The 13,700-nt window shown below is 35.9% G+C and overlaps 3 protein-coding genes across 6 annotated transcripts; 1 reads left to right on the forward strand and 2 right to left on the reverse strand.

The window, feature by feature from the left end:
- The first annotated feature begins 517 nt into the window (after positions 1 to 517).
- LOC111502179 (carbonic anhydrase 3-like) lies at positions 518 to 3,367 on the forward strand. Its single transcript, XM_023156223.2, has 5 exons — positions 518 to 668; positions 719 to 940; positions 2,248 to 2,495; positions 2,694 to 2,918; positions 2,985 to 3,367. Exons 1-5 carry the CDS (start codon positions 638 to 640, stop codon positions 3,321 to 3,323), a joined length of 1,065 nt encoding a protein of 354 aa, XP_023011991.2. The 5' UTR covers positions 518 to 637; the 3' UTR covers positions 3,324 to 3,367.
- LOC111502096 (tRNA:m(4)X modification enzyme TRM13 homolog) lies at positions 2,317 to 6,525 on the reverse strand. The gene is made up of 7 exons (XM_023156112.2): positions 6,152 to 6,525; positions 5,790 to 5,986; positions 5,552 to 5,740; positions 5,253 to 5,486; positions 4,171 to 4,295; positions 3,578 to 3,705; positions 2,317 to 3,511 (listed from the first exon to the last, which is right to left on the reverse strand). The coding sequence occupies exons 1-7, from the start codon at positions 6,397 to 6,399 to the stop codon at positions 3,334 to 3,336; spliced, it is 1,299 nt and encodes a 432-aa protein (XP_023011880.2). The 5' UTR covers positions 6,400 to 6,525; the 3' UTR covers positions 2,317 to 3,333.
- Positions 6,526 to 6,875: 350 nt separating this feature from the next.
- LOC111501958 (Tachykinin-like receptor at 99D) lies at positions 6,876 to 13,591 on the reverse strand. Of its 4 annotated transcripts, none has more exons than XM_023156003.2 (9): positions 13,453 to 13,591; positions 10,027 to 10,150; positions 9,016 to 9,168; positions 8,594 to 8,768; positions 8,124 to 8,330; positions 7,900 to 8,050; positions 7,351 to 7,547; positions 7,146 to 7,297; positions 6,876 to 7,036 (listed from the first exon to the last, which is right to left on the reverse strand). In XM_023156003.2, the coding sequence occupies exons 2-9, from the start codon at positions 10,103 to 10,105 to the stop codon at positions 7,032 to 7,034; spliced, it is 1,119 nt and encodes a 372-aa protein (XP_023011771.2). In that variant the 5' UTR covers positions 10,106 to 10,150; positions 13,453 to 13,591; the 3' UTR covers positions 6,876 to 7,031. The 4 variants fall into 4 exon arrangements, with proteins under 4 accessions (XP_023011771.2, XP_023011697.2, XP_074040995.1 ...); XM_023155929.2 differs by lacking the exon at positions 13,453 to 13,591 and adding an exon at positions 11,558 to 11,695; XM_074184894.1 differs by lacking the exon at positions 13,453 to 13,591 and adding an exon at positions 11,130 to 11,517.
- Between the last annotated feature and the right edge of the window lie 109 nt (positions 13,592 to 13,700).

Below are 13,700 nucleotides of genomic sequence, written 5' to 3' on the forward strand. Positions count from 1 at the left end.
GGATACGGGGGTGTTTCCATTAAGAAGTGAGACAAATTCGGATTTCCAGAAGCATCACAGCTTCTGCTAACGAACTGGGGACAACTTTGCAGTACCCCAATTACGGTAAATGGAACATCCATTTTGTGCATTTAGAAACTTGCGTTTCTAACAACTTAACCATGCCACACAGTCCCCTACGGCTCTAAGGAATGATTGATTATCTACAGCCCCCACATATTTGCAGTTGAGGCAACCACAACATTGTGGCTACGTTGACTGCACTTCTCAATTGACCCAACCAAATTTTTGTGGTCGACATGCGGTCACATAAACCGCAAATTTTTAATCCATTTTTTCGATGGCAGAAAGTCGTCAAACACACAAAACACTCTAACTTGTATATCTCTCACCAACAAACTCAACATGCTAAACAGCCCAAAAATGTGAACATACATTCAAGACTTGTGTACCAACATGAAAAAATCGCTAATCGAATGTAAGTGACCCGCGAAATTTGAAAATTTACCTTATTTTTTTAACGGACCTCGTATGTATAGCACGTCAACATGAATGACATCATTCCATCACAACGGAAATGTCAAATATTTGAAAACATTCATCTCTTTCATTAAAATCACACAATTTCGATTTTATCATGTCTTCCCAAATTCAAGCAAGTGAAATAGGTGAGTTATCGTTGGTAACAAATCGCCGAAAATATACCCCGTCCTTTCAGAAACTCAACTGCCTCGAAGATCCAGAGAATACAGCCATTCTGATATGAGCGACTACCAAAAACAACTTTGGATAAGAAAATTAACACAAACCGAAGGTTGCTACGAATCTCCCATCGACATATGTCTTACCAGGTCGAAAGAAATTGAACTGCCTCCCCTCGAGTGGATCAACTTTGAGATCCCTCCGAAAAAAATCAAAATTACGAACACAGGACAAACGAGTAAGTGATAAGGTTTTTTATAAAAACTCGTTGTTTCTGTTCTTTATTTCTGAAAAAGGAAAGATAAAGGCATAATACGATTCCAGTTCACTTCCTGGATCAATGATAAAAGTGTATTCTTCGTCATCTAGATTATGTTTCATCATTGACACAGATCTGTTCCTCTTCAGGGTCGAGCACTCTTCGTTTTTCTGTCAGGTCTTTGACAGCTTAATTTTCTTTCTGATATAGATGCTCAGTCACATCAGGTGTTGTAGATCTAGTGTTTCTAGGAGTTTTTTTGTCTTTTACGCTATTTAGAACACACCTACTTTGTAGACTTCAAATACCTACTTGATTATTTTCAATAATTCATTTGTAGCAGTACGATTTGTTCGAGTTCATTCTTTCTCGTATAACGCTAGAAAGCTAGGTCTTTAGCTTTCTGCTGTGCCCGTATTCTCTGTATATCATGCAAAGCCAAGCTTTTCTAAGCTCGGTTGATAAATTGAGCTCAGCTCGAATGTTGATGTTATGAACGCAATTACTAAAGGCAAAATACATGTAACAACGCCTGAAAATTGATGAAATTCCTCAAGTAAATCATGCTCATGCTCACCAAGCACATCAATCGAAGAGAAGAAGAATTTTATGTCAAAATCAAAGATAACTGGTGGTTTTGTGATTTGACTAGACTTCTATAGAACTTCCAGTTAGGACTTCCTCTCTGATTGCGACGATAACGACCGCCCTCAAAGATGGCACGTGGATGTCGTAGTCGTGGTCCAAAAGGTGTAAACTGAAAAAGTATATTCAGAAATAAAGTTACGATTGAATGAATAATAAAGTTAAAGATGAGAGGACTGGCGGCCCCCTACGCCAGTAACCAGGCCGGATGTCGATGGATTCGACAAAGTCGTCAATTACATAAAATATGTTAACATGCGTATTTGTGCTATTTTTATTCGAAGGCCTCCCGAAAGGCGACCATTAAAAATTGAAGCGTATTTGTTAAAGCCATTTCAGGCAAGCTGAACTTTGTCAGGATATTTCAGAATATATAACTTATTATGAATACGCTGCCCTTACGAAGAGAAGTTGTTCAAAAAACACTTCAATCTGAGATTTCTGATTGGAAATCTCAGATTGAAGTGTGTTTTTTGAATATGAAGTATTTAGAGTACGATATACCGTATAAATATAATTCCAACTCCAAACTAGCAGATTACTATTCCAAAAATAGCTCATCACATCACAAAGAACCAACTGCAGGTGCTCACTTCTACAATTCTACCAACTTTGATGTTATTACTGACAAAATTCGATAGTAATTTTCAGCGCAAAATGGGGCCAAGAACGTCCCTACCTGGCCAGCGGGCCGTTTTTGGGAAAGTACGTCTTTTCTAATTGGCACCTTCACTGGGGAGCAAACGATATGGAAGGGAGCGAACACTCTGTAGACGGGACGAGTTATCCGGCAGAGATGCACGTCGTTACATTCAAGAGTTGCTATTTGACGCAAGAGGCCGCTCTAAAAGAACAGGACGGATGTGCGACATTGGTTTATTTATTCAAGGTTAGTAGCGTTGAAAACATAATAATGCATTATCGTTTGTAACAAATGTCCTCTTCATTAAGTATACTGACTAGCAAAATATCCAATAGGTCGCAGTATCACGAATGAATAGTTTTTCAAAGAAATTCACCTTATTTTTTGAACGAACAGCGAATTTTTTGAAACCGAATATTTTCTATGAAATTTTTCTGCTTGCAGCTCCAAGATGCTCCCAATCCAGCCTTTCAAACGATAGTCGACGCGTTGCTAGACGTTCCAAAAGCGGGCACCTCAAAAAAAATCGAACCCTCCATCATAACAAATCTCGTTAAAAAATTCACTTCAGATTATTTCATGTACTGGGGCTCCGTGAGCACAGAAAAATGCGTCCATTACATCTTGTGGTTAATTTCCAGAATACCCATTGCGGTGTCTGCCGAGCAGGTAAACAGTGGTCTAGAATTGGTCCTTGTGGTACCCGAAACTTAAACCTTTTGTTTGGGTTTTCAGATCGACTCTTTGCGATTCATATTCGACGAAAAAGGAAACCCGTTGACGAGGAACTTCAGGGACGTGAACAACCAAAAGAGAACCGTCTTTCACGTGAACCCGTCCAGTTCGAAGTACTCGACGTTGCTGCCGTTTTCGAATGGCTCCCGCGACGTGGTGCAGCTCTTCAGATGCGAATCAGACTACAACGTGGAAGATGCGAGTATCCTACAGATTGGAGCGAAAGCTTTCAAGAACTTGGACAAGAGCAGGGAAACCGCTTCGAAATCTTTGTCGTTCAACCGTGCGGAAGAGAAAGGACCTGCGATCAACTTGAAGAAATATATTTATTCGTTTTAACGGGTTTATATTACTTAACAGCGACAATACAGGCATTTTCCGGTGTTATGCTTTTATCCACGTAGTAATGCAAATGACAGCGGAAGCCGCGGTTCTCCAAAAAAGTCAGTCGTCCCCAGTTGATGACACTCTTGCTCCTCCTACCAACCTCTTCCTTCTCCGACTTGGAGAGCCCAATAGCTAAGTCTCTGAAACAAAAATATATTTTTTTTCGTCGGTTTCATCTTTCATACCCATTGTTTGAGGACTGCTACCTTTCGTTCGCTTTGTCCTGTATTAAGAGGTCCTCTTTTCGTTTTTCCCTACTTAGACCACTGCCGCATGTTGCCCAGCTAGACATTCCGCATACGATATAAAAGTCGTCACTGCTGAGGTCGCTTTGCTGAAAATTGAATTTTACGAAATCATAACAGGGCAGCTATTTTTCAAATGGATTACTCGTTTTAGGAGTCCTTTAATAATGTGTGCTCACATCAAGAAGATAACTAGTGTTGATGGTCTTTGGAATATAAAGAATATCATTCAAACTGAAGACCTGTTAGGAGATAAAATAGTTCAAGTGCTTTTTCAAGCAGTAAGCAAAAGAGATGTGTACTGTTCAAAACCATAACAAATGTTGAAAAACTCATTTCATTTTTATGGAGAAACTTACTTTCATGCATCTTGATAATCTCTGCAGTCTTTTTTTGACAAGTTTTGGTGAATTGATCATTTATATACTGATCTTATACAAAGTTCTGAGGATTTGTGAGTAAGCTCCTCCTCAATAATATAAATCATTTGTGCAACAGTACAAATGACCATTTGCACAATTCAAATTCAATACACATTTTGGACCGGTGTTTACCTTGAAGAATTCTTTTCCTGTATAAGGAATCCATCGACATCTGTGATGGCAACAAAACGTCATTACGCATCCACCAACTTTTTCACGGTTTTCCTCGGCATTAGCCATACACCTCAATGCTAGATCTGAAAGGAAAATAAAATTTTTTTCCTACTGATTCTCAACAGTCTTTCTTGATAATTTCCCATTTTCATTTCGTAACATGAATTCAGAACGATCTGTATTTACTTTCCATTATTTCTGATTGGGAAAGAATTTTTCTCATGTGTCTTTATTTAATAATGGTTCTACTAAACCGAATTTATCTAACTCGAAATATTGTTTCCTTGAAAATAAAGATATTTACACTGACATTGGAATAACCGCATAGGTGAAAACTACATGTATAATAGTACCCTGTTTTACATTTTTTACGATTTTTTTTGTCAGTAGTTTTTCCAAAATCCAGTAAAACGAATGGTCATGATCTTGACAATATTTGACATCAACTTGGCAACACCGAAAAACTTATTTATATTGCATAATTTAATTTTCTTCTTTTTCTTTCTTGTCTGACACTGCAAACTGGTTTGAAGTGGAGTTAATCTGGTCTACTGCGCCGAACGGAAGCAAAGGCCATAAAAAAAGAGAAGAAGAAGAAGTGAAATTGATGGTTAGTTTCAAAGGGGGGAAAGTCTCAATGGAAGCGACGACACAGTAATTTTTTAAGACATGCACACAAATTTTGTGTTATCTGCCTTAGGATCATTTGAGTATGAATTCTTTTTAGATTTTTTGCTTTTTTTCTTTCCTAAAAGCCTAGCTAAGATTTCAGAAGATCGATATAACAAAAAAAAACTTGTGAAAAGTCAAGTTCAAGTTTGATCTGATTGACAAATAATCAACTTTTTCACCCTGAAATTATTAGAAGAAAAACTGTAAAATGGCATTTAATATTTGGTTTTTGAAACATCCTCCTTTTGTAAATAAGTCAGTCAGATTAAGATAATGATCCGAGTGAATTTAACAAGCGTTTCATGTGTATGTTTGACTGAGTAAAACAAGTCCAAAGGGTATTAAATTATTGCTATTATTTCCTATACCTGTCGCTTGTCCACACAAATGTTTGGTGACACCCACGATATTGGAGGTTTTGGTTATTATATCTAATTTGTCTAATACAAGATCAGATATATCCGCCCGAATTCTGCACACCTTCTCTGCAGATTCACCAAGTTTATTGTCTTTTTTATGTTTTGGTGACGCTTTTTCAACTAGAAGGATGGAAGATTCTTTGTCAGAGGCACACGCTTTGGCTATCCAATAACTCAGCTGGCCTAAAAATTAATCAAAATGGTATAGACATTGAAAAAATATAAACCTATATATCAAGATGGTGTACCTCTACCAGCGCCGAATTCAATATAGCACGTTTTAGGTTTCATCAAATCGTATTCGTCCAAAAGCCCCAATATTGAAGACACCTGCGTCAAATGCTTCTTTGACTTATCTCCATGCTCTGGTTTTGCCATTTCCTCTTCGACCACTTTGTGGCTGGAAATTTTTTCATTCAACCGTTTCTGAATCGTCTCTGTAAAATCAAACATCCTGCATCCTCATAAGAAAACATGACAACTTACTCTCGTACACCTCGTTTACTTTGGCTATAACCTTCTGTATCTGTTCGGTTGGATAACTCGAAAGAAGTTTGTGGACATCTTCTGTGTCTTCTGGCTCCACACCAGAATTTATTCCTCGATTTATGAATGGCTCTTCTTTTTTCGGTCTTGCGTTGCAAATTTTCAGGTGCTTTTTCAAGTTTCGAGCATAGCAAGTGCTGTAAGGAATATGACTTTCAAAAAGCACTGTAATTAGACAATCGCCTAGTCTACAACTACAGCTGTGGACAAAGTAGATCATCCCTGCATGTCTTGCACTTAAGAACATTTCGAAATAGTTTGGCAGAGTATATGAAAAGCCAGGCCACTCTTGTAGTACTTACTGTTTATTATCCAAGGGACAAGGAATTCTGACTTGGTTCTTGTCTTTATTTTCATTACTAGAGAGTTCTGAAGAAATTTCTTGATGTTCACCACAGTACTCTTCTCCAAATTTCACGGTCATTTTACAATACCGTTTTTTTCTTTTAACAAAGTGCTTACAATGACTGGGTGCAGGTGCTTCATGATCTTCAGAAGTTTTAATTCGTTTTGGATTACTTTCTGACACCTCTTCGGGAATATCATCCATTGTGGAAGCCAAAAATATGGGTTTAACGTTTAAAAGAGAAGCTAGTTATCAATATTGAAATATTTCATGAAATATGAGGTTATCTCAGTGTTGACAGATAGGTTACGTTTTATTGGCCTGAGATACTTTCCTTCCTTATACAGAAGTGCGTACCTCCGCCAACCAGTGTCAACTTTTGACATTTCTATATTCCTGTGTGAAGAGCACGTTGTGCATTTCCAAATTTCAGCATCCTCACATGTCATTGCTCAAAAACGTTTTTTATGTCGTATTGCAAGCAAGCCTAACTCGTATTTTTGTAAATATGAAGATTTCGGTACTGACATAATTGAAAAAAACTAAGATCATGTTTTTTTAATTGAGACATATTTGTTATGTATCTTATATATATTATGTAAAATATTTTGTGGATTTTTCTGTTCATATGTGACTATCACCCATCTCTTAATAAGGTGAAAAATAAATCTAATCCCTGATTGAATAATAAGAAAAAAGTATCCAACCTTTATTCAACACAGAAATAACATACAATTTCATTGCTTGACTAATGATGAAGTGAAATATTTAATATATTCAACACCAAGTTTGAAAATATCAATCACCACCCGGTTTCAGCCACTTCAACATAGCAATTAATCTGTAAAAGAAAATAAATCAGCTGATGATTCATGTTGGATGCATTGAAAATTAAAGTATTTTTCATCTCATCACATGAAAAACAACCAAATTGTATAGGTGAGTCTCACCTAATTGTGGCATTCTTCTTCGCTCTGGCGTCCCGTTATACGAAAAGGTTCTCTTTGTAGAGTTGCTGAGAGTTCTGTCGGTGAAAGTATGACTTGGACTGAGAGAGACAAAAGGAAGGCAAGTGAAAATTTTCTTGAATCCTGTTCGAAACCTGAAATGATCATGGATAAGAGCAACTAGTTAGTAAAAGGCTATTTCACTAACCGAGCGTTCATCCAACAATATATTATCGGATTATACATAGAGTTGCTCATAGCCAGCCAATAAATGAAGAGGTAAACTTCCTGTATGTATTGCAATCCAGTCAACGAGGGAAAATAAAATATGACAAGAAAATACACATGATAGGGAAGCCAACAGACTGCAAACAGCGTGACAATAGTTATCAGCATCTTTACCACCTGAAAGAGAAATTGAAATTAGTATACCATTCAAAATATTCTCTTCAGAACACTCCAATTCAAAAATTAGAAAGTCGCGTCGTTTTGTGGGAAGCACAGAACATGTGAAAACACCAGTTGCGCAGTGTTGTCGTCATTCTAATCCTCCATTAATGGCTTCAGCTGCCAGGGCTATCCAGACCGTCGATCTAATTAGTTTGAACTAATGACAATTGAAAGATCAAAGACCTTCGAGAAAGGTTATGAAATTAGAATACTGTATCAATTTATGTATTGTCTTCAAGATTTTAATATAATTTCTAATTTTCATCTTATCACAAGTACTCGTCTGTGCATTTGTTGGTATACCTACCTTCCTTTTGCTCTCAATATTCTTCATTTGTCTCTCCGTTATTTCTCCAATTGATTGAGATCCCCACAATTCTACTCCTATTCTTGTGTAGGTAAATATCATTGCTCCTATTGGTATAATATATGTTATGACGGTGAAACATATGTTGTAGCTGGAAATATGTAATGGTTCAGATAAACTCTGAAATTTGAGTAATTGACGACTTAATTTTTTTCGGTACTCACATGATTTCCAGTTTTGATGCATTTTCTTTTCCATCAGGCCATTTCATGTAGCAAACAATTCTATCTGTACCATTCAGAGGGTTTGATTGAAAGTACAATATATCTGGCATACCAACTAAAGTACCCAATATCCAAGTACTGAGAGCTACAATTAAAGTGACAGTCTTTCCCATTCGAGGTTTTAACGGTGTCAAAATGGCTATGTACCTTGAAAGTTTCATTTTCAATTGAATACATATTTATATTTTTAATTCGTTAAACATTTATAGAGTTAAAAACGTTAAAGAACGATTTTATTGAGACCCAAAATAAAGTGTTTCGATCAACAACAACAACGATTCTGACTCTTTCGATATCTGATTTTATGTCTAACGAAATAACGTACATTATGATTGAAAACTGTCTAGATCGATTATTCTAACCCTAACCTAACTTTTTTCATTCTATTGATACACTGGACTCTCACTCACCTGTCGATTGATATAGACATGAGAGAATAAACCGATGAACAGATTGACAGAGCAGCAAAAAATTGTGTTATTTTACAATATACAGATCCAAATGGCCAATGAGCATAAAGCATATACCAAAAGTTGAATGTAACATTGCAAATAGAAACCATCGTGTCAGCTATGGAGAGATTCACTGAAATGGAGAAATAGACATATAAGAGTAGAGAAGTCACTATAACCTAACTTAATAAAAAAACAACGTGTGTTTGTAATAACAAAATTTGTAAATATAAAATAAGCTAATCAGGTGTATAAACAGAACCTACTGTATAATAAAACGAATGATGCTGTTTATAAACTATGAAATGCCATTAAAATGTATTAATGAACGATTGAATGTGGAACAAATCAGCACCTAGTTCAACTATTTTCAAACTTACACAAAAAGTAGTTTGTAACTGTTCTCATCTTCTTGTGAGCTAAAATGATCCAAATAACGATGACGTTTCCTCCTGTAGCAACTAAAACTATTCCTGCGTATAAAATAGACCATAGAACTTGTCTCCATATTGGCAGTGTGAATTTCAAGCCAGCTGCAATAGATACTGTTTTAAAAGTCTAATAAAAATTTATACACTCACAATAGAGTTCAAATTTTGAACTTTTCAGTTCTCTAATCATGCGATTGTAATTTATAATTTAGCACAATGAAGGATTTAAAACTTTAGTTTCAAAAGTTGGTTACCCCGAAGCAGTGACAGATGACATAGATGTCAATTATAGACAAGAATTTTGAATATAATTTTGCAAGGCATCCATCAAATAACTAAGTGAATTTCAAACAAACAAACAAACCCTTTTTTGAATGAAATTAGATGAGAATCTACGTTTTAACTCAATATCAGTGTAACATTCAATGTTTTTTTTCTCGGGGGTTCCCCAGAATTAGAAAGCAAACGCGTCATCTGAAGGAAAACATGTTTGATTGTTTATATTGTTCATTCAAATTCTAATGTTATTCTCGTCCAAAATTATTAGGTTTGATTGAATACATCCAAGTTTAGAGTAACCTTACGTTTGAACAAAGAAACTCACATTTTTCAAAAACGAAATGACGTTTTCCGAATTAATCTCATAAGTATCATTCATATAAATAGTAGTAGTTGAAATCTTAAGAAAAATTTAATAGAATCACTGTGTCAAAACTGAAAGTTGTGAAATAATTGTCGTGATATTCGAGTAATTGTTCACAATAAAGTGTCAGTTGGGTACGTTATGGATTTTCATTTTATTAATTTAAAGTTGAAATTTCTATTGACAGGTATGAAAAAAATTAGTCAAATCACTCCGATTTGTCCATTACAAGTGATATAAAAATGGAAAAAACTCTTTAGTCCGATATCAAGCATCATTCAAGAATATTTAATAAAAATCGTCAGATTTAAACCTACCCATTTCTGTGTTATTGAATCCCATATCAGTCCCGCTATTTAGTGTTTCTGTTTGAAACAAAACATCTCTGTCGTTCATATTCCAATTAGAAAATGTGGATTCTGAAAGTTTCCACGAATTTGCCTAGAACATAAACCAGAATTAGGACATGGACCAATAAGAAGCACACAGAGTACTGGACAAAAGTACCTGGCAACAAACACAGTAGAACCTTCATTAGGGAACCGTCCGAGAAACGAATCGAAGAACTTCTTGAATATAGTAGGGATCGGCTCAGAATAATTACAGGGTTACTAACCGCTCAGTGTCCACTTAGAGGACACCTGAATAAAATGGGGCTGTACAACGGAGACCTCAGCTGCAGATTATGCAACGAAGAGACTTGGACTAAATGGACATGTCAGACAGCTCCCAAGGTACCAAAAAAATGGATCCAAACATAATCTCAGTGAATATGAGCATGTCATTAAGAAACACTCTGTATGATTCAAAATTCTTGTAGGCATATACCCAGATTTTTAAATTTGTTTTGACTCTATAATTTAAAAGATAAGCAAGTCGTTGAAATTTTCCATTTGGAAAATTGGCTGAAAACACCTTCCGTAGTTTTTTCACATATCTATTGCAGGAATGCTAATATTAACTCATAATTTCGTAATTGATTCTCTTGTTAAACAGATGAGGCTGATAGAAAATAGTAGGATCGTCGATATATTCAATTAGGAATTATTATGAGGAACGAGGAAATTATTGACTACAGCGGTGTGAAGGGGGGGGCTTGTTCGTTTGATATGATGGACAGTTATTGACATATAAGTCGGTCGATGTACAGAAGCTTGAAAAGGTATTCGCTTTCATTTACAAATGAATGGGTTGCACAAAAAATTGATCTCTGCATGACCAATTCTGAGTTCCCAAAACTTCACTGTTTTCAATATGATTTACGAGGTATACTCATTCTGATATAGAAATCAATGGCAATTCAATGGCATGGCATGGCATACATTATTCAATGGCAACACAATCAACAGATAAAGTGTTCAAAAAGACCTCCATCTAGTTTCATACAATAATATAGTCCACTTTCGAAAGCGTTCCTTACATTATTGAAGATGCCTTCAGGTGTCCCCACAGAAAGAAGTCCATCAGGTGATCTAGCTGGCCACTCCACTGGACCCCTTCTGGCGATCCAACGCATTGGAAAACGTTCGTCCAAAACCTGTCTCACCTGAAGACGATTGTGGATACTAATAACCGAAACGTCGTGAAGTAACTCGGCTTGGAATCTTTTAATTTTCATTTATTGTTGATAATTTTTAATTTTCAGCTCGTGTTATTAGTTCAATTTTTTATTGTTGCTTGTATTTTATTTCATTGTAATTTCAGTTTTTCTTCGCTCAATATAACTGTTATTTTTCAGCTAATCTTTTAATTTTTCATAGATTCTTGCAGGGATTTCAAATCGATTTATATCTTATTGGAAAATGGAAGTCCGAACGAATGAAATGCAAGTGTGGAAAAGATACTCACCAAGAAATTGAACTCTCACTTTGTTTCTTTTTGATGTCTCATAACACTTACTTTTACCCGTCGAATGTTGGTATTCGTTACGAAAGTTTTTCGACAGACTGAACAGTTTTATTGAACCACAATATTGGCCAGTATTCTCGATTGATTGGGATGTTGGTGTCTGTATCATACACACATAATACAGATTCGACGAAGTATTTATTTTTGTTTCCAGTCAGCTGCCTTTCATGTTCTTATTGATGTATTTTAAACAGTCGGTAACAAATGTAGTCACTAAATGATTACTACCAACTGAATTTATTTTGGAAGCTCGTAAACCGAGGCATTTATACAGAATTACGAGTTTCAGGAAGATAAATGTTTTTGCAGAATTGCTTTGAGAGTTTTTAGGAAAAAAGCCTGTTAGTTTTCTACTTCATCATTATAAAAAAAATATGGAAATCTTCCAGGGGAAGGAAGCAATATGTAGATCATGCACAAAAAATTCTTTAAAATACAAACTGGAAGAAAATTTTCATCCAAAACAATTATTTTCAAGAAATCAATGATTCGGTGGGAGCAGGAAAAAGTCGCAGGGGAACAAAACATTCTTATTACAGTTACTTCCTATATTAAATGAATTAATAACTTGCCACCGACCGCACGTGGCTTTAAAAATTTAGCGCTTTGTAATGTTGAATGAGTTAATTCTCAAATTGACCATATGTATGTCAGAATGCCTGCTTAATAAAGTATATAAATAACTAGGTGTTTTAGTTTGAAGCAACTTAAACAAACAACTTTTTATCAACTATTGGACTCTGTACCTCACATTCAGCTCCTTCATTTTTAACAAAAATGGGGTGACATGTTCACCATATGGTATACAGCATACGAATCGCCGTTTCATTTCTTCTGATAACTGATACTTGAATTTATACAGCGATTTGAGTTTGAGGAATGATACTTTGAAAATGTTTGTCACATGTTCATGGAAAGACAAAGAGCTATCTATGGTTACGCCAAGATTTTTAGCACTGTCTACCCAGTCAATGTCTGCGTTATCGCCCAGCCTAAAGTTACACTGAGTCTCTACTATTTGTCTTTGAGACCCTATACATAAGGCCAAAGTTTTATTTGAATTGATTTTCAGTGCATGATTCTCCGAGTATAGGAATGTTTTGTGCAAATCTGTGTTTATATTGGCCACGCAACTTTCTTTAACGGTGTTATGAGAAGACAAATATAAATGTATATCATCTGCGTATAGATGTACTTGACAATGTGATAAGAAAGTGGGGTAATCAAAAATAAACACTGAAAACATCAAGGGTCCTAAAATACTTCCCTGTGGTACACCTGAGATTGTTTCTTTTAGGGATGACCATGGGTAATCATCCAGTTTGACCCTCTGTGATCGGCCTGTGAGATAACTGGTCATCCGTTTAAGAGAAATGTCGTCGAATCCTATGAACTTGAGCTTGCTGATGCGTAAATCGAAATTAACTAAATCGAAAGCTTTACTTTGATCAAGCAGTATTAAAATGGTGACTTTTGATTGATCTCTGAATCCCGCAAGATCGTCGATTACTTTCAAGAGGGCAGTCTGTGTTTGAGAGGTTTTTCATAAATATCAGCATTATCCGAGCTAGGAACCGCACGTTGAGAGGTGAGACCTCGTTAATCCTTAGCTCGCAGAGGTAGTTCGTAGGAGAGACAGCTGCTCAACGAAAAAATAGAGTTTGAACAGATTATCGATATGTAAATCATATACACACCTGGGATAACACAACTAAATGCGAAAAAAATTGCTCATTGATTAAACAATTCTTATTGTTTAGTGAAAAAATTCTCCAGCTACTAATAATCAACTAATCTAAACGCAGAAGTGAATATTTTCAAATGGATCTACTCACCTGAAAGTACTTCCTTTCTCCTTGATGAATAAATCGACACTGTTATCATAATTATCACGAGGAGGGAGGACAAAGTTTGAAATGGGGGTGTGAAGGAAGATGCGCACTTCATTCAAACGCCCTTCAAAATCCCTTCGTTTCTACCATCTCGACGGTGACTGTAATTCTCACGGGATTAATCGCCAAACAGCTCTACTAATTATTGTGCTAAACATAAGTACTTTGCAAATAATTAACGGACAAAAAGG

This window comes from Leptinotarsa decemlineata, unplaced genomic scaffold (assembly GCF_025532065.1).
Source record: "Leptinotarsa decemlineata unplaced genomic scaffold, Ldec_3_MD MMD2_tig00026361_RagTag_RagTag, whole genome shotgun sequence".
In the NCBI taxonomy this organism is placed as follows: Eukaryota; Metazoa; Arthropoda; class Insecta; order Coleoptera; family Chrysomelidae; genus Leptinotarsa; species Leptinotarsa decemlineata.